The 27,611-nt window shown below is 50.3% G+C and overlaps 1 protein-coding gene across 4 annotated transcripts in view; it reads right to left on the bottom strand.

The window, feature by feature from the left end:
• Positions 1 to 27,611, bottom strand: part of Shrm (shroom) — a 484,278-nt gene that overhangs the window by 87,227 nt on the left and 369,440 nt on the right. For all 4 annotated transcript variants that reach the window (XM_077662860.1, XM_077662861.1, XM_077662862.1 and 1 more), the window contains one exon: positions 2,441 to 2,514. In XM_077662860.1, the coding sequence (XP_077518986.1) occupies positions 2,441 to 2,514 (74 nt within the window). The remainder of the gene's footprint in view (positions 1 to 2,440; positions 2,515 to 27,611) is intronic.

Below are 27,611 nucleotides of genomic sequence, written 5' to 3'. Positions count from 1 at the left end.
TTTTTACGAACGCGCCAATCGAACAGCGAGTGAGTGCCCTACTCATGTACACGGCTTAATTTTCTTTATTAAGGGCCGCATATAGCAGACGTCCCATGGGCCAGGACAATTACGAGCAACCGCAAGATTTGCTTAGTTACCACTAGTTATAACGTGGCGATCAAAAACGCGCTGGAAACATTGAATGGGCGAGCTGGATTAAGCGACGCGGACGGTTAGTGCTCACTGGCGCAAAACGCGACGAAACCCGAGACGCAAACGAGAGCAAGGCAGCGGCCCTCGTGAGGACTCGTCGCCTGACCATGCGTGGCTCTAATCCACTCGACTACTCTCCGCGATCCAATTGCGACGGGATGAACACTGCCACTGAAGCACTCTTCGGGAAGAGACGGAGAAACGGAGATGTCCGTAATGAGCCAGTCGCTGACGACCGCTAGCGGACCACCGGAGCACTGTGATGGAGAGTTCGCGGGAGCATGGATCCCTCGCTCCCGAAACACTAATTATTCTCAAAGCCTATGCGACAACGACCTCTGCCGGGTGGGGTGCAGAAGGAATACAGTTCCCCGCCGCACCAGTGAGCAGCGAGCCGTTGAGGCCCCATCACGGCGTTGGTGACCTGCTAGTCTCGGGACCGGATGCCGCGGGAACTTCGCGACTAGGAGCTCTGCGAGCAACTAGATAACGACTCCGAGCGCGAGAGCTGGGAAGAGAATTGAACGCCGTTGAGCGCAGCTCCGCCGCGAGACTATACCTCCGAGACTTGCGAATGCGGGATAACTTGCTCACTCCGTCGCGTGTTCGTCGATGCTTAAACGGCGGCTTCGATTAAGCTGTGCCGTGCCATCAGGGGCCAGGTACTGAAGACTGTGACGATTTGGCGGCAACGAACTCTAGGTTTAAAGAAACCCAATACTACGTATCTTTCTTTATGTGGGTTGTGATTGTGACTTGGCGGAAACGGCTACAGCTGCAAACAAGCATAAAATTCTTAGAATTCAGAAAAGAATCCTCCGCTACATCGGAAATCACCCATACCTCTGACACATTGGGCACTTGTTTACAACCTACAAAATAATTCCCGTGACATCTTTGTACGACTTCAGGGTTTTACGTACGTTTTATGCTTCAAATAGCCCATTTCATGAATTTCTCATTTCAACCGCATCACTACAGCGTCACGAACATATCGTTTCTACCAGAAGCACTAATGACTAGTACATTCCGCGCTTTCGTACTAATTATAAACATCAGACACTAAAACATAATCTCCCTTCAGTTATAAACACGTACATATTTCATACCAAGCCTACGATAAATGAGTTGAGGCAGCAATTCCTTAATATATTATGAGATCAACACTTAAACACTGCTTTGCATGTTATTACTTAAGATATTGATTTTGTTGTGTTTGATGTTACCGTTCCTTTTTAATCGTGTATAAACTATTTTTCCTTGTTTGTCGTTTCCATGTATGCAATATGTTTTCCGATATTGATTCTTCGACATGATATTGAAATTCTGCGCCCCATACTGAAATTTCAAGTACCGTTTCTCCTGTATTTGCAATGTACATTGAGTGGACTTCACGCTGCCCTACCTTGTTGTGGTCTCTTGGGCCCAGTCAAGCTGCCTCGAGCAGCTTTTTGCTTCCCAAGAGCTCCTTCCATGTATATGGTAAAATAAAGAATTGAATTGAATTAAGTAGCAGGTACTCGCGCGTTACTTTCGCAGACTTGAGATGTCAGCTTCCATCCAAATTTGACGAATTTTGAGAGGTAGAAAACATTAGGCAAATAAGTGACTGCAAAGACGCATTCTTGAAAAGGCCGACTCCGCAGGCAGGCAGTGTAAGGGCAGTACGCAACTCGTAAGTGAAAACGCAGCTAATTAGCGTCCATACATGGACGCAAAAATTAAAACAATTTTATACTTTTTATTGCCACGAGGACGCCATTGAATCATGCGTTTCCAAGTACCTGTCGACTCTGCCAGATTAATGTTTAGTCAAACCAGCGTAACCTAGATGGACCATCGCGCGCACCCACAAGGTGCCCCACGATCTCTCTTCGCACGAACAATATTATAGTATTTCCGACAAATATATACTTGAAAACATCCCGCACGCTGTATAATTTTCGATGTACACGAGTATTAGCAATAGACTGACACAAAGCAAAATGCTGCAACCATCCTGTCTTGCGCATTGTCGCGATTTTTCACAATGTCCGCGTATCTTTCTCGTCATTTGCCCAATCTCACTCATTTTTTTTTGTATACCCCATTTTTTTTTTTCGGAGAAATTTGGCGCGCTAGTCTTGGCGCCATTTTTTTCGAGGGTGGGGGGGGGGGGGGCGCCAGATACTACCTAAAGAAATACGAGACAACGTCAAGCAGCCGAAAAAAAAAAACGCGCGCTTTGTGCTCGGTGTGTACTCACAGGGAATGCGAGTCTCGCCGGCTTTCGGCACTGACATCGTCCTTGACTTCGGCTTCGATTTGGGCGTGGTCCTCCTGAATACAACGGAAAAAGAAAACTTAAGCGAGCGCCACACAACAACGATAACAAAGCACGAAGAAAGAATTTTGTGAAAATTCTACTCGTACTTTTCACACCGCATTCTCTCCCCTTACGTACCCGAAGATGCCTGTATGGGAGTAAAAAGAGAAAAAAACTGTCCTCCAACGCACTCCATTTTATAAAAGAGAATGCACTAGAGGGCGGCTTACACTCTTTTTACTCATTTTTGTTTAGAGTGTACAGCTGCAGTGAGTAAATTGCTTGATTCAGGCTTCTACGCAAAGGGCCTTGCGAAACGTACAGAGTCGGTCGAAAGTTCCCAGGGAACAGGATGCATTTTCAAGCGCTATAGTTGGACAGTTATGACATTCCCGAATAATATTAACTGGTTTTTTGGGGAAAGGAAATGGTGCAGTACCTGTCTCATATATCGTTGGACACCTGAACCGCGCCGTAAGGGAAGGGATAAAGGAGGGAGTGAAAGAAGGAAGAAAGAGGTGCCGTAGTGGAGGGCTCCGGAATAATTTCGAGCGCCTGGGGATCTTTAACGTGCACTGACATCGCATAGCACACAGGCGCCTTAGCGTTTTTCCTCCATAAAAACGCAGCCGCCGCGATCGGGTTCGAACCCGGGAACTCCGGGTTCCCGAAGCCCAAAACCTCTATCGAGGTAAGGAGGAGTATCACTCTCACTTCTGTCAACCATGACAGCTCTATTGCAATCACAAGTGGCAGGATAAACGGCTGAAAAGCCGACCCTGCTGCCTTGAAATTTTTCACGAACATTCACGAACCGGTTACACATAGCTGTTACACATAACCGGTTACACATAGCTGTACACATAACCGGTTACACATAGCTGTTAAACATAGCCGGTTATGCATAGCTGTTAAACATAACCGGTTACACATAGCAGGAATAGCGCACAGAAGAGTTCGAGTTTGAACCCGACCCAGTAGTCACGTTATAACCGCGCTACAATATACCGACTTGTCTCCTGCAATCGTATTCAATCTTTATCTTTCTCCTCGCCCACAGGCAGACCGAGGCATTAGGGGTGCAAGGCATGGCACGGGTTTAACTCATAACGAAGGACGAAAAGGGAGAAAAAAAAAGTGGTACACAGAATCGGAATAGAATCAGCTACGCTGCCCCATCGCTACAAACTGCATTTTCTTTCAGACCTCGGCATAGCAACCGGTCCTGGAGGTTTCGCGTAAAATCGTCGGGCATCAGTGATTGCAGACAGAGGAAATGAAGGTTTCGCACACCATTACGGTAGCGTCGCAGCGCAAAACAGTAATAGCACGAATGACTACACGGCAGCCGGTGGGAACGACTGCCGTTGCAGGTTTTCCCGTACTTTTCCCCCGACATTTATCGCCGAACGAGGGAACGACGCAATTGCGCTGCAGAGCACCGGCGGGCGCGTGGGGCCGTACAACTGCGTGATCGCATTAACGATTTCGGCGATGTAACGACACACCGGTCACGTTTCAGGCGTGCGCAGTCATCGGAGGCGTCGAAAAGCGGTGTAAACGAAAAAGGCTAACCCACAACAACAACAAACAGAAACTAAACAAAAAAGAAACAAAAAAGAAACGAACCGTCCGAATCTGGCGCCCGCTACCGTTTCGGCTAGCGACAAAGAAGAAGGCAGCACAATTAATCAACAAAGCTCACGCGAGACCGCAACAGAGGCGGCCAAAGGCGGGAAAGAAACAAAGCAAGATCGTTCTTCTTTAGGGGGGGCGTAAAGAAGGCGTGTTGCTGACCGCGCCGAGAGAGCAGCGGAGCGGTATGGCCGGTTGGCAGCGGCTCGCGCAGCCATTAATCGCGCAGAAGCTGGCCGGTCGGGGGTGCACCGGCGAAGCGCACGCCTCCAGCTGGCTCGGTTGCCCTGGGATTCGCACCAGACGGAGATTGCACCGGCCGCCTGCTCGGACTTCGCGGCGCGGCTAATTGAATGCATGGCCTCGAGTAACGGCGCGTGAGTGCTCTTGTTTCCGGGTTACCGGTCAGCGCAACTCGGCAATGAGGAGCGCAAAAGTTTAGAAGCCACCGGTTGTCTCGGGTACAGAGCGCGATTTGTTAACTGTCTACTCGAAGAACGGACTGAACGCTTGCGAGGAAGAATGAGCGAAGAAAATCTCCCGAGTCCGACAAGCGAGTCCAGAGTGGGAAAACGGGCATGCGAAACGCTCAGATGCATGAAAGGTTTGGTTTATGGGGGTTTAACGTCCCAAAGCGACTCAGGCTATGAGGGACGCCGTAGTGAAGGGCTCCGGGAATTTCGACCACCTGGGGTTCTTTAACGTGCACTGACATCGCACAGTACATGGGCCTCTAGAATTTCGCCTTCATCGAAATTCAACTGCCGCGGCCGGGATCGAACCCGCGTCTTTCGGGTCAGCAGCCGAGCGCCATAAACCACTGAGCCACCGCGGCGGCTCAGATGCATAAAAGCTCGGGGAAACAGCGAGCGGCCACTGAGATACAACGCCGTGTTCCGTCTACAAAGCTTTCGCGTATAAAGTAAGGAGCTCTAAACTATGCACTAAACACAAATACGCCTACATGGGAGTAAAAAAGAAAGCTGTCCTTTAAAGTACTTCCCTTTATAAAATATACCACTTATAAAAATTGTCTATATACAGTCTATACACTTCTTATTATTGCCTTCATACAGATAATCCTTCTTGTCTGTTCATAGTCTATAGACTGCCTATAGACGAAAGTCTAGTAAAGCATGTGGCCATAAATCTATATATTGTCTATAGGATTTGCGTTGCCTATAGGTTATTATCTAAGTTTTGTCTATAGACTTTATAGAATGAAATCTATGGACAGTCTATAGAATGACTAAGGAAATTTATTATGCGTAAAGTGCGCAAGAAGGCAGCTTGCTCGCATTGTTACTCCTTTTATGTTTATTGTGTGCAGCCCAGATTCAACACATTCGCCGGCTGCGTAAAAGCAGGCTGCGCAATGTCTCCGGTGTCTCAGTTATGGACGCTTTTTGGCGAAAGGAAGCACGTTAAGAAAGCTCCGCAGTTTCGAGGGTCAGTGAATCACTAAACCGGGTGATCTTGATGCATATTGCAATAAAATTCGTAGGATTCAATCTTTCAGAAAGTGAAATGCAACACGCACATTACCGTGAAGTCGCAGCGAGGTGAACAATAATATCAAGCTTTGTAAGTCTAACGTTCTGCTATAATTAACAATGCTGACAAATTAAATAAGCAATTGCTGTATATTACTAAAACAAAAGGCTATCATTAGGCGCTTCCGAATGCATTCAGGCATTATGCATTTAAGCATTCGGCATTTAAGCATTATGCATTCAGGCCAACGCGTAGACAAATTTAGCTCCGAGGCTGGTTTTTCTTTTGTCACTGTAACTTTATGTATAACCACGCGTTCAATTCCTGTAACGAAACTTTCAAGAGCTGACGCCACGAATAAAAAAAACAGCTAGCAATCAAAACAACGACTGGTGTGAACATAAACGCGGTCGCAATCGAAGCTCTTAAATCACGCTGGTAGTTTCAGTTGAAGCTCTAATTCGGTGAAGGACGCAGGTTATACAAAGAGAAAAAAAAGGAACAGGGTTAAAACAATCGACGTCAGTGAAATCGCAGAAATTCGGTCTTAGCGCTAGGGGGCAGGAGTCGGCGAGGGCATATATCAGCTAGCACGGGCCGAAAGGTCCGAATTTAACGTCTTTTTGCTTTGGAAGGCTCCGCCCGAATTCCACAAGTTTTTCAATACCGCGCGCACAAGGAGAGGCCATCTTTCACCGAAGTTTAATTAAAAACTTGCGGACCTGCGCAGGCGACACAGCGTCCCTGGGCCACGTGCGAAAGAGAGGCGAAGAGGGCGAGAAAGAAGAGTGATAGAAGCGGGAAGAAAGAATGGCCGGTCGAGTTTCGCGAAATAATGCTTCCCCCTAAACAACGGGCAAATTTGATTTTTGTGCAGCTCGCTGAGGGGCAAGGATTCTCAGCTGCCACGGCCTTATGAGAATTCCGAAAGAAAGGAATAGAACGACGACATGATTAATCTGACAACGGTAATTTAGATTCAGAGCAATGTTCATTTTAAAAAAGTGGTTCACAAAAGCACTATTTATCGAATCCCGTTCGCGAGGGGAGAGGCCGTCACATCGAGGAAGCCGAAACGTCGCTCTCTGTGAGGCTGTCACGCATAAAAGGACCCAATAACAATTTCGGGTACCACGCCTGGTACTGAAAAAGATCGGCGCCACGTCTGGTACCGAGAAGTTGCGGGAAATCACTCCGCAGTCTCGCAGGGATACTGTCACAAGCTCCTCCGTCATTTCTTTGCTGAGGAGCACCTAGCGATGCTCACACGATGACTATAAGCAGGCATGATAAAGCGCAGGAACCAAGAAATGACCTCACTTTTGCCCGTAAAGCCCGACACGCTTCTTGGAACAAATCGATAACTACATTGTTCCATATTGAAGCGAAAAGCTTCACTACGCTAGGTAAAGCAGTCTTCGGGTAGCCCGCACAACGACCTTGAACGACTTCAGCCCAACCAAGGATAGCCATGTATGACCATATGTGGTGCAGTTATGGTGTCAAACCCTTGACCCATGACTTTAACCCATTACCTTTAGTTCACCTTATACCTTTGACATTGGGTGACCTTTGGGTTGACCTTTGACCTTAAGAACATCCGATGGGGTGATGTGAAGCCACGTGATGAGATCCAATGGGGGTGTCGTAAGACCATGCGATATCACGTCATAGCCACATGGTCGTGTCGGTATATATAGAACGGCTGTCGCGAGCGAGTAGCGGAGCTGCCATGGACGGGCCTCAGACGCTTAGCAAGCGTGCTTGCTTTTCGCGGAATTCCAGGGATAGCCAAGTTAAGCCACAGCCCCTTTTTTAGATCATTAAATAAAAGTTCGCTCTTTCAAAAAGGCAGGATAAAATTCAACTATACGCCTGGCACTGAAACACCGCTGAGGCTGGACAAGAGGCTCAAATGTTTTTGCGGCCTCCTAGATCTACTTTGGACGCGTTTTGACGGCCGACTAAAGCCTCTTCGTAAAAAGTGATCTAAATGCTAAGGAGTCCGGAACGGCGATGCGTCGGTCCAAAAAAAGCAGCCGCGAGCGGCCAACAAGTGCAAAGTGAATCTGGGGAATTTAATTTGCCCAGCATAAAAAACTGCGCGCGAACTCGGAGACTAAAGTTCCGAGGAAGTCGAGAATTCCGGGCATATGCGTTCATATTTAAAGCCGTGAAATGTTCTGAGCGCGCCGTGGAACCATACGGTTGTTTCGTATTCTCGGCAATTTCGAACGACGACGCCGATACAAAAAAACAGCCGCCAGTATGCAACCATTCAGAACGTGGAAGTCTAAACATGCAAACACGTTGAATAATAATTGGTTTTAATATTAATTGGTTTTTTCGGGGAAAGGAAATCGCGCAGTATCTGTCTCATATATCGTTGGACACCTGAACCGCGCCGTAAGGGAAGGGATAAAGGACGGAGTGAAAGAAGAAAGGAAGAGATAGGTGCCGTAGTGGAGGGCTCCGGAATAATTTCGACCACCTGGGGACCTTTAACGTGCACTGACATCGCACAGCACACGGGCGCCTTAGCGTTTTTCCTCCATAAAAACGCAGCCGCCGCGGTCGGGTTCGAACCTGGGAACTCCGGATCAGTAGTCAAAACAAACACGTTGAAAGACTGGGAAAATGCGTAACGCATGTGAAGATCACAGCATTACGCATATGGGCGGGGAGAGAGTGGAAAGAAGAGTGTACTGGTGGAGGACACGTTTCATTTCATACTCGGGGCGATCAATAGGTTTTCGGTGCCCAATATCCCCTACTATATGCAATAGCTAAGCGCTTCACAACAAGCTGGTCGATCCGCTAAACTGCAATAAAAGCTACTGAGGTGGCTATGACAATGCCGACGGTAGAAATCCATGCTTGACAGAAGCAAACTGTTTTGGTTTATCCTATTCATTCGAATAATGACGTCAAGTTTTGAATTAAACAAAAGGAAAGACAGCAAACAAAAATAAAGCTGAACGCCATCGCATACGAACAAAAAACACTCGAGCAAAACATGACGAATAAAATGATCAAAATAGAACATCCTCTGCGCATGCGCGAAAGCACGCATTCAAAACGAGTATCCCCTCCACTACGGCACCTATCTCTTCCTTTCTTCTTTCGTTCCCTCCTTTATCCCTTCCCTTACGGCGCGGTTCAGGTGTCCAACGATATATGAGACAGATACTGCGCCATTTCCTTTCCCCCCCAAAAAACCAATTATTAAAACGAGTATAGAATTCAATTACTGCCCTTAAGTAGTAAGCGGGCGATAACCACTGCTCGAAGACTTCGTAAGTTTTGTCTTCAAGAAGTGCATAGGATTGGACATGTCGATAATTATGATGATTTTTTTATAGCGCAATGGCATTTGTGGCCAAAGAGTGCCATGGCACAAGGTTTTCTTTTTCTGCGAAGCATTTCACACTAAAGAAGCCGAGCACCAGGCCGGAGAAAGCTGCCTGGTGCTCGGCTTCTTTAGGGTGAAATGCTTGGGAAATGGGTAGCCGTCCGCAGTTGGGAGTCAAGTCGATTACGACTGCCGAGAGGAGCGAGCCTGTCTGGGCATCCACTAAATCTTTCACTTAACTCAACTCTACTCAGCGTTATGAGCCAGTCTATAGGGCGTTTTTCCCGGCAACATAACGTATAGACCACGAGGACGCCGAAGTACGCGACCGTTAAACATATTCACGGAAGACACATAGCATTAACAACGGGCAGCACCGCATTTTGCATTAAATTAACTTAACAGAAAAAAATACTAACCACTACACCGCAGACTATTTAGCGACCGCAGCGCGCTCGTCGGATGTCTCGCCCTTCACCAGCGGCCCGGTTGGCCCGACGCGACCTCCCCTCTGCGTTGCGAAACACGAGGCTTAACTGACCATAAAACTTCGTTTCGACCCCGAGCCCATAAATAACGTTGGTCTCATTTCTTCAACGGCCCGACGCAAATGAGGTTAGAAAATTTAAACCTCCTCCTCCTCCTCCTCTCAACTCCAAATCGGGGGAGACAAACTTCCCTCCTTTCTCACTCTTGGTCAAGCAGAAGGTGGGAGAGAGAGAGAGAGCACATAAAAAAAGCAGGAGGGTCACGACGTTGGATTCGACATAATTTGGCGGTGTCCGCGACAACGACAGGCGCAGGGGAAAGCGGGAAGTGGGGGAGGGAGTCGAGGGGAGCAGAGGGCACGCGTCAGACTACGCACTCGCAGCGTCGCTGGAGAGCCCGGAACGCTAACGAGCACTGCCGGCTATATAGCACACGATGCGGCGGATGCGAGGCAAGCAAGCAAGCCACCACTGTAGGGTGTCCCTGCTCTGCGTTGCGTCGGGGTTTAGGGAGCCTCCTTAATACGAGGGGGCGCGCGCGACGCCCCCTGACGCCCTGCTTAGCATGCAAACGAGCTCCTCGAGACCCGTGTAAAAGGAGACACGGGCGGCGCGTCTTGCGGGGGAGCTCGTTTGCCGGCGACGCGCGGTTGTTGCGCGGCCGACCAGGGGGAAAAAAGGCGCGGTGGAGAAAGGAGGAGAGTGAGAGTGAGGCGAGGGAGAGACTTCGCAAACCAGCGCGGGTTTCTCCACCAGAAAAGCATATATGTTCGTCTTCATTAGACAAGCCCCCGACATGGCAGCATACTCTCCGGCGCCAGTCCAAGTTGCGCTTAGGAGAGTCGAGCAGAGAGAAGAGGGAAAGGGTGTTACCCGCTTTCTTCGCGCTCTCATACTCGTCTGTTGCCTGCACGGGACGAGCATTTACGCCCCGATGAACCGGAGACCGTAGAAAGGCTAAAACAACGCCGGATGACTAAGTTGATGAGCGCCGTTTCAGAGCCGTAAGTGACTCCGTAAACACGGGGTTTGGATCGACGGTGTCGTTACGCGAGTGAAATTTGGTTTGCTGGTTACTGCGTGGATAATGAAGGCGACAAAGCGACCTGATGGGAAGAGGCTTTGATTCGTGCGCTGAGGCCCCAAATTTCGCCTGACTGCTGATATGACTGGCATTCGTCTGATACAAAACGCGTTTACAGGTACAGGTCAAGCGAAAGTATGCATATCTAAAAGGACGAGAACTGCAGAAAAATGCCACACTGCGGCAGAGGTTGCTTATTTTTGCAGTTCTAGATTAGTTGTATTAATTTATTAACAAGTCGTTTCCGAATAATCCATTCGGCTTGTATGGTCCCTTCTTCGCCGTATTCCCGAGGAGAACGTAATGAAGTTAATAATAATAATAATAATAATAATAATAATAATAATAATAATAATAATAATAATAATAATAATAATAATAATAATAATAATAATAATAATTGTTTTTTGGGGAAAGGAAATGGCGCAGTATCTGTCTCATATATCATTGGACACCTGAACCGCGCCGTAAGGGAAGGGACAAAGGAGGGAGTGAAAGAAGAAAGGAAGAAGAGGTGCCGTAGTGGAGGGCTCCGGAATAATTTCGACCACCTGGGGATCTTTAACGTGCACTGACATCGCACAGCACACGGGCGCCTTAGCGTTTTTCCTCCATAAAAACGCAGCCGCCGCGGTCGGGTTCGAAGCCGGGAACTCCGGATGAGTAGTCGAGCGCCCTAACCACTGAGCCACCGCAGAATTGCCGGTTTCAAATTGGACCCGGGGGCGAAAGGAAATCTTCGCGAATTTTAACAAAAGTTTAAGCGCAGCAAAATGAGGGAAATTTTCGCAGCTAAAGGTAAAGAACACGGCCTGGCCATGAAAGGATCAGACTCGCTACAAACGCAGAAAAAAAAAAGAAAGAAAACGACGCGATCGATGCTGCGTGGAAAGGCTTTCCTTACAGCCGCCTCCGATAACTCTCAACGTAAGACAGTTGCGACCACTGCAACTGCACAAAGTTTCACGCGTCCTAGGAAAATGATTCAGAGACAAGGCCGACGCGGTGATCAGCCCTCAGCTCCCTCGCGCGGTCAACGCGTCGAAAGCGCGTTCACACTATAGTTGTTTGGTTGATCGATAAATTACTGCCGTCATTGTACGACTTCGTCGAGAGATGGGATGTCAGGGTTGTGTGCAAAACGTTAATAGAACGAAAACAAGGCTGTCCCACCCCGCCTATTCTCTCGCGCTGCCTCACATATCGAATGCGTTCAGGGCAATCTCCCAAAGTGGAGCAGACTTGAAAAAAGGTAGTAACTAAAGCATCAAGCCTAGAACAGTCACATGGCTACGAAATTAAACTTTACAGCTTTCGCACGAACTCGCAGTTGAAATAAACGCCGTCCAGGTCCAATGATCTTACACGGGACCACCGCTAATCCAGAGTGTCGCGCCATGAGCTAAGCTAAGCGCGACGTGTTGGCGAGTAATTACTATCTCACTTCAAATTATTTTACCTAAGGGTATCTCTCTAAAGCTATTGAACTGGCATCGTTCCTAACTCAAACTGTGGATCAATTTGGCCTCGCCTTGCGATCTGCTAGAGGACCTGGTTGGTTTGGTTTTAGGGGGCTTTCCAAAGCGACCCAGGCTATGAGGGACGCCGTAGTGGAAGGCTCTGGATAATTTCGACCACCTGGGGTTCTTTGACGTGCACTGACATCGCACAGTACACGGGCCTCAAATATTTCGTCTCCATCGAAAATTCGACCGCTGCTGCCGGAATAGAACCCATGTCTTTCGCATCTGCAGCCGAGCACCATAACTATACTGAGCCATCAAGTCGATAGAGCGACTGACTCGTACAGGAAGTGCTCCCGGGTTCGATCCCCGGACCGTACTGCCCGCCTCTGGGCCCCTTTAGGAGCTATCGCTCTTAAAATTCGGGGGTTTTTCATTCTGCTGGAGGTGAAAAAGTGTACAAAAATAAAATTTTTATGTATAAGTAAGGGAATTTTCTCTTACGGCATGGAACATCACTGGGAGAAACCATACGCACTGAGGAAAATGCAGGCATGCCAGCCACGCTTATGCATTGTCGGGAGCAAGAAGGGTGCGAATTACCTCTCAAGCTTCGGTCAGACTTCACTGTCCCGCCATCTTCTGGCAGCGTATGTCATCGCGACAGGCGAGAAAGTGACCTATTTCTTCAATAGAGGCGTAAAGGTTTGCTCACTTCCATTTGCGGCCCTGATGCTTCACACAAACGCAACAAGGCGTCGCAAGAGCAGCGCCCCACGCAGCAGTGAGCGCTACACATCACCTCAGCTCCCGACAGTACCTAATAAAAAGATAGATACATAAAGAGGAGGAGGAGTACCTAATAAAAGGCAGCGGCGAAAGCAAGGATGTGTCGCGCAAACGCGCAACGGATTTTCACGCATCTAAACCGATCAACTAAATATTTTAGAGCACTTTCACTCTGCACACCGCAAAATATTTTCGAAGGTTCGATCGCAATTTAAATGCATATGAGACGCATTTTCGCGTATTATGTCATAACGGGCTACGAAGCCATCCTTACAATGTTCCCAGTAACCCACAGAAGACATGTAGTGAGCATAAAGCATCAGAAACATGGCATTTAGTTACCGTAACAATCTACGAATGCATGGGCTCTGCGAAACCACTATAAGCGAATTTCGCAAAATGCGCAAATGGAACTAGAATGACTGCAAAAGCGGACGATATGAGATACTTTACTGAAACACATCGTTGGCAGTAGCGGTAAGCGCCGTCGAAGCACCGGCCGCATTGATGCGTGTTCAGCGCTCCTCCATCACCCGCGGCGGTGGCTCAGTGGTTAGGGCGCTCGGCTACTGAGCCCGAGTACCCGGGCTCGAACCCGACCGCGGCGGCTGCGTTTTTATGGAGGCAAAACGCTAAGGCACCCGTCTGCTGTGCGATGTCGGTGCACGTTAAAGATCCCCAGGTGGTCGAAATTATTCCGGAGCCCTCCACTACGACACTTCTTGCTTCATTTCTTCTCTTGGTCCCTCCTTTATCCCTTCCCTTACGGCGGTTCAGGTGCCCGCCTAGATGTGAGACAGATACTGCGCTATTTACTTTCCCCGACAACCTAATTTTCCTCCATGCGTCTTTCACCCCGTAAGCTGCGCTTCCGTTCGCGGTAAGTGTGGAAAACGCTGTTTCTGCCACCTGGACTTTGTTCTTTCAAGAAAATTTAACTTAGACCGGCGATACGTTTAAGCCGCGAACAATGGTGGGAAATGCACTTTACAACCCCTCCCCCCTTTCTCACACACACGCGCGCATAATTATGTCAGACGAAGCGATTAAAGAAGTATGAACATATGACGGTGGCTGAATAAAAAAGAAAACAAAAAACGCTAGGCTGACAGGAAGTGCTTCAGCTAAGGGCTGGGCTCTAGTGCCTGTTAGGTGGCGCTGAGTGCGCCCCTTTGTCCAGATCGCAGCGCCCTCTGCGATAAGCGGCCATCGCTGGCCAACTGAAAACTGTCGGGGCAAACGAGACGAGACGACCGTGTTGCATTTGGGTTGCAAGCCCCAAGGGTAGCGTTGGCCTGGCGGCCTGGGGCAAAGCAGGAAACATCCGAAGGTCCCGGCAAAGGATGAGTCGACTGGCAACAGAACAACTTGTTTATTCTGGCATCGCAAAAGAGCAGCCGGTCAGGGCGACCACGTTACTCGCAGGAAGAAATCGAAGTCTCTCGTTGGCGTCCGGGGCAGCCCCCTTTATACCCACGGAGTCGAGGGCAAGAGGGAACGGCTTGGGAAGAGTCATCCGATACGGCGACGCTTGAACATGTTCAGGCGTGACGGGCGCGTCCGCCAGGCCGGCGCCGGTCAGACCTCCTCGCCTCCCAGTTGGAGAGCTCCTCTCCCCGGCTGCCGCGCTTTGACAAGCGTGGGCAAAACATGCACACACACAAACACGCACGCACGACGACACGTGGCACTGAAACCTGCCTGGACGCGCTTGGCGGGAGGCGTTGCGGCAGCGATGAACGAAGCCGCGGCATCCGGTGCATCCGCGCCGGCTATACCGCGCGCTGTAGGCGAGACGTAACAGACCGCCCCGCCGGGAGAAGGAGATCCCGATGGTCAGGGGACTGCATCCGCTGTCCAGAGGGATGTCGCTCGATGATGCTCGTAAACGAAACCGGTGGTCCCTCGACGTTGCTTGAGCGCAGCGCACAGAGAAGGCCTCGTTCTCAGGTTCAGGTTCATACAGGGCACTGCAAAGTGACTTCGGGAGAGTTGCCATTTTTGTGCTCGTTCCCAGCAAGCGTTAGAACTACGCCGAAACGCAACCGCTCAGTCAGCAAGCACGAGACAACCCTCACTAAGCTCTGCCAGGCTCTTTCCCCTTTTATACTACTGCCTAGTTCCTTACAGTAGTCAAGCAGCACTCAGAACGCGTCCACAAATTGGAAAATTGCACAAGAAAGCACATAATCACTTTGAAACACTAAACAAAAGCAATATGTTAAAAATCCTGCCTCAGGAAGAAAACATCAGTAACCAACAACTTTGAGGCGGATTCCTACGTTAGGGGCTTCGACTTAAGCCATCGGCGTTACCGTTGAGACTCCCCTTTTTGTAACGCACCTCAAAGGAATATTGTTGCAAAGCTAGGCTCCAGCGCAGGAGGCGGCCATTTTTTGGGAGAGATGGTCTGCAGCCATTGGAGAGGGCAGTGATCCGTCTCAATGATAAACCTCGAGCCGGCTAGGTAGCATGACAATTTCTGAACGGCCCACACGAGACACGCACACTCTTTCTCAGTGGCGCTGTACGCCTGCTCACGACAGGTCAGCTTACGACTAGCATACAGGACGGGGTGTTCCACTTCTCCATTGTCCCTTTGGCACAGTACAACGCCCATGCCTCGCTCACTAGCATCGCACTGAACAACGAACCCTTTGGTATAGTCTGGCGATCGTAGCACAGGCTGGCTTGTTAGGGCGCTCTTTAGGGCGCTGAAAGCTCTCTCCTTTGTCTCGCTCCAGACGACTGTTTGGGGCTCTGTTTTTCTTAGAGCATCCGTCAGGGGAGCCGCGATATCGGAGTACCTGGGGATGTACCTCTGATAGTAGCCGGCGACACCCAAGAACGACCGAATATCGGTCTTCGTGCGCGGTTGCGGGAAGTCTCGCACAGCGGCCACCTTTATTTCAGAGGGGCGGCGACGACCCTGTCCAATCACGTGACCGAGGTAGACAACCTCGGCCTGTGCTAATTGGCACTTGGGAGCCTTGACTGTCAAGCCCGCTTCGCGCAGGCGGGTTAGCACTGCCCGCAAGTGTGCCATATGCTCAGACCAGGAGGCGGAGAATATCGCTACGTCGTCTAAATACGGTAAAGCGAATTCTTCCTGTCCCCGCAACACTTTGTCCATGAGGCTTGAAAAGCAGTATGGCGCGTTCTTCAAACCAAAACTCAAAACTTTAGGACGGAATGTTCCCATTGGTGAAATGAACGCCGCATACCTACTAGCCTCCTCTGTAAGTGGAACCTGCCAATAACCCCTGACAAGATCTAGGGTGGAAATAAACTGAGCGCTACTAACTTTCTCAAGGCGCTCCTCGATGTTAGGGATCGGATAAATTTGATCCTTAGTAATGGAATTAAGCCTGCGGTAGTCGACGCAAGGACGAGGTTCCTTGCCCGGTACCTCAACTAAAATCAAGGGGGAGGTATAATCACTCTCACCCGCCTCAATAACACCGAGCTGTAGCATTTTCTTTACCTCAGCCTCCATAATATCGCGCTGGCGGGGTGACACCCGGTACGCCTTGGATCGTGCTGGCTCTGGGGAGGTAAGTTCTATATCATGCGTAAGGACAGAAGTCCTACCAGGCCTCTCAGAGAATTGACCTTGAAACTCTTGTAAGAGTTGGTGTAGTTCGGTTTTCTGCTCAGGCGACAGCGGTGCTTTACTGAGTAAGTCACTAATGACCTGATCAGTGTCTTCCCTGTTCGTCACTGAGCCTAGTCCCGGAAGCTCGACCGGAAGCTCTTCTAACTTTCCCTTGTCGGGCATTTCCTCTCCAGTACCTGGTGCCTTCAACGCTACAGGCTCAATTTTATCCAGTTCTGACGTGCTCGGAATATCAGCTTGCTGCGCCTCCGACCCTTTCTCATTGTTCGACAACGTCGGCCCCGCAACCACCGCCTTTGCAGCGAGCTCCCGAACTCTCGGTCTGGTTAAGGCCTGAACGCTAGCCTCACCAAACAAAAGCCCCTTCTCGCGCAGGAGGTGATCGGACCTGTTCGAAAATAGGTACGGGTACTGGGGGGGCAGCCTAGATGACACTACGGCCTCCGTCTCAAGTGCTCCGAAAGGTCCTTCAATAAGCACTTTTGCTACGGGCAGACACACGCTATGAGCTTCCAAGGCTTGCTTGATCCATGCGCACTCGCCCGTGAACATATCGGGTTCTACGTAAGAGGGGTGAACTACATCCATTGTAGCTGCAGAATCACGAAGCACTCGGCACTCTTTCCCGTTCACGAGGAAGTCTCGCATGTAAGGCTCGAGAAGCTTCATGTTCTCGTCAGTGCTACATAATGACAAACACACGACTTCTCTTTTTGTTTCTGGACACTGCGCCGAAAAGTGACCCGGCTTCTGGCACGTATAACACACGCGCGCTTGCCTCGCCTCGAACCGCTTTCTGCGTTCGGCTTCGGCTGCCGCCGTCTCCTTACGTTCGGTCGGACTGCTTTCACTCGCATCCGCACTACGTGTGTCCCCCCCTTGCTATCATGGGTGTGAACTTCGGCCTCTCAGACTTGGAGCCAAATTCACCCTTTTGACCGTCCTTAGCTCCGCGAGCCCGACGCGTCACAAACTCCTCGGCTAGCTCGGCGGCTTTAGCCACTGTACTAACGTCTGGCCTATCCAAGACCCAGTACCGCACGTTCTCAGGTAACCGACTATAAAACTGTTCCAGCCCGAAACACTGCAGAATTTTCTCGTGGTCACCAAACGCTTTCTCTTCTTTGAGCCACTCCTGCATGTTTGACATAAGCCTGTAGGCAAACTCTGTATATGACTCATTTCTGCCTTTTTCATTTTCCCGAAACTTCCGACGGAACGCCTCCGCTGACAGCCTGTACTTTTTTAGCAGACTCGATTTCACTTGGTCGAAATCCTCTGCCTCCTCTCTCTTCAAGCGAGCGACTACGTCGGCCGCCTCGGCGGGTAACAAAGTGAGCAAGCGCTGTGGCCACGTTTCCCGAGAGAACCCCTGCTTCTCGCACGTTCGCTCAAAGTTAACCAGGAACAAACCAATGTCCTCTCCAAGCTTAAACGGCCGCATCAGGTCAGTCATTTTGAACGATACCCGTTCTCCTGCACCGTGTGCCTGACTTCCATTACGAGCGCGTTCCATCTCTACCTCGAGACGCTTCATTTCCAAAGCGTGTTGACGGTCGCGCTCTTCTTTCTCTTTTTGTTCTTTACGTTCGCGCTCGTCTTTCTCTTTTTGCTCCCTCTCCTCAATGGTCTCAAGGCATTCCGATAGCTCGTCATCCTCAGCCTCCAACTCAAGAATAGCCCTTAGCAGTTCTGGTTTTCTGAGTTTGTCTGAGACATCCAGACCCAACTCTCTTGCAAGCTCCAGCAATTTCGGTTTGCGCAACGACTTCAAATCCATGGCTGCTCCGAATGCTGCTTTCTCTACTGCCTACTATTGTCTTGCCGCAAACTAACCCGGCAGCAACGACAACCACAATTACCAGCTCTGTTTCTGACACTAACAAAAGCCTGGCAAAACTCAGAAGAAGAAAGTCCCGCACTCACCAAACCTCGCAGCCAAGAATTCAGCGCAGTCGTTCCGCTGCAGGCAACCAGTCATCACACAGGGCTCGTTGCACTGCTCCCGGATGGTCGTTGTGCTGCTCAGCATACAGTTGAACGCATATCTTCGCTGCTGGCCTCCGTTGTCGGGATCTCACCGCTGGCAACCAGTTGTTGCATTTGGGTTGCAAGCCCCAAGGGTAGCGTTGGCCTGGCGGCCTGGGGCAAAGCAAGAAACATCCGAAGGTCCCGGCAAAGGATGAGTCGACTGGCAACAGAACAACTTGTTTATTCTGGCATCGCAAAAGAGCAGCCGGTCAGGGCGACCACGTTACTCGCAGGAAGAAATCGAAGTCTCTCGTTGGCGTCCGGGGCAGCCCCCTTTATACCCACGGAGTCGAGGGCAAGAGGGAACGGCTTGGGAAGAGTCATCCGATACGGCGACGCTTGAACATGTTCAGGCGTGACGGGCGCGTCCGCCAGGCCGGCGCCGGTCAGACCTCCTCGCCTCCCAGTTGGAGAGCTCCTCTCCCCGGCTGCCGCGCTTTGACAAGCGTGGGCAAAACATGCACACACACAAACACGCACGCACGACGACACGTGGCACTGAAACCTGCCTGGACGCGCTTGGCGGGAGGCGTTGCGGCAGCGATGAACGAAGCCGCGGCATCCGGTGCATCCGCGCCGGCTATACCGCGCGCTGTAGGCGAGACGTAACAACCGGAAGAAGTCGAGTCGCTAACGGAGTGCATCGCATCGCGCGCCTGGAGAAGGACGCAGCCTGCTCCGAACTCCCCGTCACCCCTCTCCCCACACCTCTCCGCAGCAGCTGATTGATGACCAGCCTCCATGGCAGCCAACGAACTCATTGGGGCTGCCAATTCCGCCACCATGCACTCTTCGGGAAAAGCACTTCACTCCAAACAGGCTCGCTTACGAGTAACGGCGTCATTCCTCTCTTCTCGTTACTTTCGGGAAACAGGTCACCGATCGAAAAATACCCAATATTCTCCACCCACACTCAAACTTTGCTGACCCACATTATGTCGAGTCGATTTCTTACTTCATTAGGAGGCCAGCGATCCCGACCAGCGTATAGCGATGGCAGGCTGGTACGCACTGCGAGAAACTTAGCTTAGTCGTTACTCTACGTTTTGCAAAGATATTCTTATCTAATGCATTTCTGTCTCAACCATATGACGTCTACAGGGTTCCTAGGAGCTGCTGCTTGGAAATCAGCAGTCTCGCTGTGTTGGTGAGCAGTTTATTCGTGGTTATATAAGGCATCTCTGAAAGGTCGCGCAGGGAGGACCCGGACTGCCGTCGGTGCAGAAGTGTTCATCCCCTGCCACACTTCCGAGGATTTCATTCAACGATTTACCTCTTTGTCACATGCGACTTCCTACGTCATCTTTTCTTTCGCGCGTATGCCACGATATTGTATTTCAAGCCACTTGGTGCAGTGAAACCTTCGTGTTTGCAAGTGGTACAACACCTTTACCATAGTGTTTCAAAATCGCATTTGCTGTGTAGCTTCACAGGCTCAAAACCTTACAGATGGGAGATGATATATGAGTGGTTCCTCATCCCAGGTGAGTGTGGACAGCAACAGGGAATGATACATCACTGACTACAAATGTCAGTATAGTCGCACACAAATGTCACAAATGTCACTGTATAGTAGCACAACGCTGCAAAATTCAGAGTGTCTTTACCTAGCTGATAGCATTGCAGAAGCATTCCAATACACGGAAGGATTCACGTTCACACAACCGCAGTTGACGAGATGACGAAGAAAGAGAACACGCGGGTTACAAGCGCAGCAAGATTACTCAATAGGCCATCCTATTCAAATCGAAGATGCGGCGTTTCGACAACAAACTCGTCCGGCGATCCGAGCAGAAAGATGTTTGTCAACAGCAGGAAGGACCCGTTGCTTCACTTCACACAATACGCAGCAGGACAAGCAGGTCCGCTTCCGCGCAGCCCCCCCCCCCCCCCTCCCCTTCCCTTCATCTCGGTCCCACTTTTGCTTTCTGCTTCCCATGTTCCCCGTCCTCGTCGCATCCCAGCCCACAAAGATGTGGCAAGACCAGACGCGGCACGGCGCCAACTTTCGCCTCGTCAGACGTCAACTCCGCGTATATCAGAGAGGATGCTGCGAAAGAGAGGACGGCGCGGAGGCAGCGAAGGGAAGCTGGTGAGGGAGGGGGTGCGACAGGCTCTGCGGTCCGCGAGCCACCGACTTCCGCGGTCTCCGCTGATAACGCGGACCCACCGTCCCCAACACCCGTTTTCCTTTCGCTCTTTCTTCCTCATTTCTTCACCTTTTTCCCTTCTTTTTCTTCTTCTCTCTTCTTTCGTTCCTCCAACCCTAGCGATAAGCGCCACCCATCCAACCGCTGCTGGCCCGGGAGAAGCATTGATGTCCAACGCTGCATTAACGGCTCCCACCGCCAGCCACAGAAGGCCGTGCTGTACCCCCTCCCCTTTTTCCTCCCCTTCGGCATCTTCCTTTCTCCCCCAGCGGCGCCTCGAACGCGAAAAAGTTTTCTTGTCTGGATGCCCGCCGGCCCTGAGGTAACGAGAGGTTGGGCACGACGCGAGCGTCCGGTCGGACCATATCCCCTTTCCCTTGCGCAAGACACCCATTTATTCCTTTTAGCCCCTTCCAACAGGCCTTCTTTTCTTTATTTCTTTTTTGATAGACAAGAGGGAGGACGTCGCTAAGAGGATAAGCTCGCCATCAGCGGAAGCTCTTCAAAGGAAGAACTTGTCTTCGGCGTCATTTGTCAAGCGGCCGTCGCCGCTTTATGGGAGGACGGGCAGCCAGGAAGGATGTAGCCGAGATATTGACTTCGCCCTAATCACCCTGTCTGTAAAGGTCACTAACGACAAGGAAGGCTGCAACAGTACCGTGGAAACAAGGGCAGGATCAATACCACGACCAAGCGACTGAAAAAAAAAAAAAAGCCACGGCTGATTTGCTACCGAGAGAGGCGAGATCAGAGCGTGCTGTACAAGATGCGGATACAATGAACTGGTGCGTTATTATCAGCAATGGTGCTGCTTTTAAGCTGGCCATTTCACTTTAATTTCCGCAAACAATAGTTTTGTGACGGACTATAGAGAGCCCCCGGCTTCTGCTTCGATATCTCCGTGGGAGGGAACTGGACAAGTGATGCTGACGGCAGGTGGAATCTATTTCTATATTCTTACACGACACATGAAGGACACAGAGCAGTTCCGATAATGGTTACTACGTTTTAATTTCTGTTTATCGCTAGGGCGCCGCAAGGCCCGCGACTGCCGGCTGTAATCACAAGGCCAGTTCCGCTAGTGGCCAAAAGAGAGTTCAGTTCAGATATTAATGATGAAGAGAATGGATTTTTATGGCGCAAGTGCATCTGTGGCCAAAAAGCGCCATGGCACTTGTGTGTTTTCGACTACTCAAGGTTGGGTCAAAGACCCTTTTTCCAAGCACTTCAACCTAAATAAGCCGAGCACCAGGCCAGGGGAAAGCTTGCACCCATTGTATCACCGGTGGGTACCCAGCGGCACTGGGGATCGAACCCCACACCTCCTGCATGCGAGGCGGATGCTCAACCACTTTGCTACCGCTGCGGTACAGATATTAATAATATCGCGTCGATAAATTACTTTTCCTAGCGGTCGATGTTGGCGCTTCAGATAACAGCGGCTCCTTCGGGATGGTGCGGGTCTGAAACAGTTTCAGCGCGCTCGTGAGGCGACAATACAGCCCAAAATGTTCGGGTTTTAAAAGCTGCCGGCAACTAATCACTTGACCCTCGCACACAGGAAGCGGACGACGCCACTTACTCCACTCATTTCTTCGCATCCTCGGCGCAGCATCCAGCGAAATGGGAACGCTCGCCGGCCCTTATCAAATTGGGGGGAAAAAATACCGGAGAAATAGGCGGACGCAGCGCCCGCTTTGCCGATCCAGAGGCGGCGAAGAACAACAGAACCGCGCCCCGATAAGAAGTTCGCTGATAAGCCGCTTTCCAGCCGCGCTGCCTATGCACTGAGCCGGAGACAGCATCGATCCATCCCGAATTTAAGCGCCGCAGAGCGCACGCCGCTGGCGAGAGCATATGCATGCACGAACTCCCTGTTCGTAGAAACCCCACGAGAAAGATTTCAGTCGAAGTCATCGAGGAAGATGAAATAAAAAAAAGAGAGGAAGAGATCAAGGCAGGAAACACCCGGCCCGACTGGCGAAATGCAATGAGCCGGGATCTCATCGTTTTCGGGACGGGATCAGTATAAGAAGTGCGCTGAAGGAACCGAGAGGAGGAACGCGCGCGTGAACACGATTCTATGGAGAAACTATAATCATGCAAGAAGATGGAAGGAAGAAGCGCTAGAGAGATGTCCCTCGCGAGCCCTGTATCTCCGCATTACAATCGAGAGAGGTTCTGAAGAGCCGACAAATAACGCGGGTAAAGCGAGAGAGATGTGCCGACCTCCTCGTTAGTGCCGCCGAAATATTGCGCGTGAAACTCGAAGCTTCCAAATGCTAAGCAGAGGCGTCATCTGCATAAGCGGGCCGGGGTTCGGCAGACAGACACTTAACAAAACATAAGAGCAGCGGAAACTGAAGGTATGCAGATAGCACGGGGATTACTCGTGCGGCTCATCGAACCCCTGAGCCTGCCGGGACCAAACCGCTGTCAAAACAGGCGATCGCGTCTACAAAGGGAATAGCACAGCAGCCCTAGACTCTTCTTTCTACATACATACATACCTCTTTAGTTATTTTTTTTAATAACGAGCCTCTTTAAGCGGAGTGAGACTTAGCGCAAAGTACGATGTGCGATTTAGTTTCACAACGTCGGTGCGCACGAAGCACTCCAGCGATCGTTATCTCTCTTGAATTGGTACGCTGAGGAGTAAGTGAAATGCGCAGTTGTTGTTGTTGTTGCCTGAAAGATGATGGCACATACCCACGGTGGGGGATTGGCCAGGGTTTAGTGCAGAACCAAACAGGGAAATGCGAAGTTCTACTACCGTATTTCTCAGGACTGAGAAAAAAAAGAGATAGAGAAACAATAACAAGAGAGATAAACACAAGTACAGAAGGAACGCACATGAAAGGACCACTGTGACAGTCGCTGTGACACGCAACTAAGGGATCAAAAGAGCAACAGTTTCTGCCGGCCATTAATTCTGCCTAAGGCAGTAAGGTAGGGAGAAGGCGACATTCCCAGTTTATCCTATTAGTGGAGAAGTCCACGGCATGTGGGCAACTGCAGCCTCCTGTGGCATTTTTATGAATTACGAGATCTGATAAGAAGACGATTTTGTTTCTGGCCTTAAGCCTCAACCGGCTACGGGACTTATGTATGAATTTTTTTTTACGAGTAGAACGAGTAAAAACAAAATACAACCAAGATGAACTTAGTGTCATTTCCTTGCCATGCTCTCTTGGTGACAGAAGAACGTGAACGAAATTTCAGGAAGTAAATTTTGCATACACAAGACTATAAATATACAAGAATTCCATTCACTTCAGCTGCGTATTAACACAGGTGCGCTCGGCCGCGAATCCCGAAACACACTAACAAGTTGAAAAAAAATTCAACACAATCACACAGCTTTACGCAAGTTTACTCAAGCACACTTCACGCATTCACAACGCGACTGCACACTAACTAAACGACAGTCGCCACAAACACGGTTCGAAAAATTTAAAGGGCCCACAAAGGAACCGAGCCGGAGAGCACGCGACAAGCTGCTGCCACCTGGGCACACGTGCACGTGAGATCACTCGGCGCAGTCGATAAACGCGGGAAAACCATTTCTCCCTCAACAGTCTCTCCTTCCGCTGTCGAAGGCGAGAACAGAATGAGCCGACATTAGTCGGGTCTCGCCTCTGTATATTCTTCCCGAGCGCAGCGCAGCAGCCTTTCTTTTTGCATTACACAGTCGGCACCGCCTCGTCGCAGCTCATCCCGCTCTTTCTTCGCGCCTTCTGTTTGGTTCCGGTTCGCGCGCACTTTGTTCGGAGCCGCGACGAAGGGCGCGCGCGCACAGCGGCCGCTATATAATTCGGCCGGCGTCGCGAGTGGCTGCCGCCGGTCGGTCGGTCGGCCGACGAAGCCGCGGGGACAAATGGAGCGAGAAATCGAGTTACCCTGACGGTTTGTTCTGGCGCAGTCACATTTGCTGCGAATTAATTTGGCTCCGGGCGCCTATTCGGTCCCCTGCTTCATACAGCTCTCGCCACTCTTTCTTTCGCCTCTCTCTCTCTCTCTCTCTCTCTCTCTCTCTCTCTCTCGTCGTTCGCACCATCTCTTTCATGAGCCATCCCCCGCCCCATTCTTTTCCTTTCTTTCTGTCCTTCCTTCTTTTTTTTCTTTCTTTCCTTCTTTTTCTTTTTTGATTTCCTTCTTTTCTTCCTTCCTTCCTTCTTTCTGTTCTTCTCTCTTTCTTTCTTTCTTTATTTATTCTTTTCTTTCTTTCGTTCTTTGTTCCTTTCTTTCTCAAAAGCTACACCCACGACGCGGTGGCTTTCCGGCTGGCAGAGGAGGAAAGCCGGCTCGAAAGCTGCTTCCTTATAGGGCGTCGATTAAAATGAGGCGCTGTTGAATCGCTGCGCTCTGTAACGCGCCGCATGAAATGCCAAACGTATTGGATATGTCCCGTTTTTGCGCCACACAAAGCGTCTGCGGGCGATGGTTGACGCGTGAGCGGGAAAGGAAAAGAAGCCCGCATTCTGAGACAGAAGCGAGTGCAACTCGCAGACGGAAGCGGGAGCAACTGCTGCACTTGCTCCTTGCCACGAACAGTTACTTTTTGGGAAGGCTATAGGTGTGACTGGTGATAAGAGAGTACTGTTCGGTATCTTGGGGAACTAATCCTCGCAGCGATGCAGCTAGCCTCCAAAAACCTTATTACACCCGTGCGCCATTTCATCCTTCCTGGCTTTGACTGTCGAAGAAAGGACTGAAAAATGCAGCAAATGGAAATAAATAAATAAATAGCGGTTGCCGTTGACGACACAGATAAGAGGAAGCGAGGAAGAAAGGAAGTTAGAGGAAGAAAGGAAGTTAGACAGTATTTGATGATTATGATGACTTTTTTATGGCGCACAGGCGTCTATGCCCCCCCCCCCCCCAAAAAAAAAAAAACGCCATGTCACGTCTTTTTCGTCAACTCAAGATGGGGTCAGAGACCCATTTCCGAAGAAATTCACCCTAAAGAATCCGAGCACCACGCCAGGGGGGAAAGCTTGTACCCACTGTACGATCGGTGGGTGCCCGGCGGCTCTGGGGATCGAACCCCGCACTTCCCGCATGCGAGGCGGATGCTCAAACCACTAGGCCACCGCTGCGGCAGGGAGACAGTAGTACTAGGTGGGGTCTTTGATCTCACCTTGTGTATAAGAAAAAACCTTGTGTCATGGCGCTCTGTGGCCACAGATGCCCTTGCGCCATAAAAATTCATAACCATCATCATCTGCACTAGGAATGAGTCCAAGAGCGCCGTTGTTGCCACCCTTAAAGGGGTCCCGAAACACATTTTCAGTGCATTGTTTTGCCTGTTGGTCGCATAGAATGAGTTATAGTGACGCTATTAGCATCGGCCGTACCACGTATACTGCGGTTTTTAATATTTTAATTAGCTCGAAAAAGCAAATTCGTGGCGCTAGGGTGTCACCATACAGTGGCGGTTTTTAGCAGCGGATATGACATCACTTAGTGGAAGCTTGATGGTTGGACAAAGAGTCAATATTGAATAACTCCCGTTCCTATGCATCGATTCTCGTAATTCTTCTTGACTCAGCATCTGTGTGACATAAAGAATCCATCTGAAGTGTAACCGGCATCCGTTCAAGCGGTGTTTCGCAGCCCCTTTAACGCTACGGAAGCCAACACTCTTAAAGGTTCGAGCGGGATATAGAACTTCAAAGTGCATGGCTTTCTAGGTGCGTTTTCGCGGCTTGTGGTCAGCCGCTCTTTTCAGTTGTACGGTGCGCGCGCCTCCTCTGTTCGCCGCTTTTGCTGCTTTACGTGCCGCTACATTCAGCCGCTTCTGTCCTTCGTTCTGGGAAACGCGCTCGGCGTTTATGGAGTTGGCGTTATGGAGGAAAAACGCTAAGGCGCCCGTGTGCTGTGCGATGTCAGTGCACGTTAAAGATCCCCAGGTGGTCGAAATTATTCCGGAGCCCTCCACTACGGCACCCCATTCTTCCTTTCTTCTTTCACTCCCTCCTTTATTCCTTCCCTTACGGCGCGGTTCAGGTGTCCAACGATATACGAGACAGATACTGCGCCATTTCCTTTCCCCAAAAACCAATTAATAATAATTAATTAATAATTAATAAAGTCCCTTGCCAATTTCTCTGTTTGACACGGCTTGCCGCTCGCCCGCTTTCCGTCGGCCTTGGCGAGGAGGCATCTACGCGCCTTGGCCGACTTTTCACCTTTGTCTGTGATTACATAAAGCTGCTGTTGGCGACATGGGTGAACATTTTTATCATGTAACTCAACCTGTCCTGAGGAGATGAAGCAGCTCTGTTTGAGCCGGCGCTGGTTTCGAATCCCGCTAGTGACGGTAGCAAGGAAAACGGAAACTGGTTTTGGGGGAAAGAAAATGGCGCAGTATCCCTCTCAATTATCTCGGCGGAAACCTGAACCGCGCCATCAGGGATAATATAAATCAGGGATAATAAAGCATGATCGCGTGCTGATCTCGTTGAGGCTGCAACCTTAGCGCCACGCGGTTATGTAGAGCAAAACTTGATGCAACCTCTTCCTTTCCACAACGAGGTTCGCACTGGTCACTGTGGCGAAACAGAACAGTGTCGCTGCGATTTTTGCTTCCTCTTTTGGCGGCAGTGCAAGCGCTCAATCAAAAATTGGTTTTGGGGAAAGGAAATGGCGCAGAATCTGTCCCACTTATCTCGGCGGACACCTGAACCGCGCCGTAAGGGAAGGGATAAAGAGCGACTGAGAGAAGAAAGCAAGAAAGAGGTGCCGTAGTGGAGGTCTCCGGATAATTTCGACCACCTGATCTTTAACGCGCACTGACATCGCACAGCGCACGGGCGCCTTTTGCGTTTCGCCTCCATAGAAACGCGGCCGAGGCGAAACGCGGCCGCCGCGGTCGGGTTCGAACCCGGCTACTCCGAATCAGTAGTCGAGCGCCCAAACCCCCGAGCCACCGCGGCGGGTACCGTAGCAAGGTATTTAAGTTTTCTCTCAGCTACCATTAGAATGTAAACCTTCGGAATGTTTCGGG

Source organism: Amblyomma americanum, chromosome 4, assembly GCF_052857255.1.
Source record: "Amblyomma americanum isolate KBUSLIRL-KWMA chromosome 4, ASM5285725v1, whole genome shotgun sequence".
In the NCBI taxonomy this organism is placed as follows: domain Eukaryota; kingdom Metazoa; phylum Arthropoda; class Arachnida; order Ixodida; family Ixodidae; genus Amblyomma; species Amblyomma americanum.
Note: the sequence above shows the minus strand (reverse complement) of the source record. Positions and strands in the feature narration are given on the sequence as shown.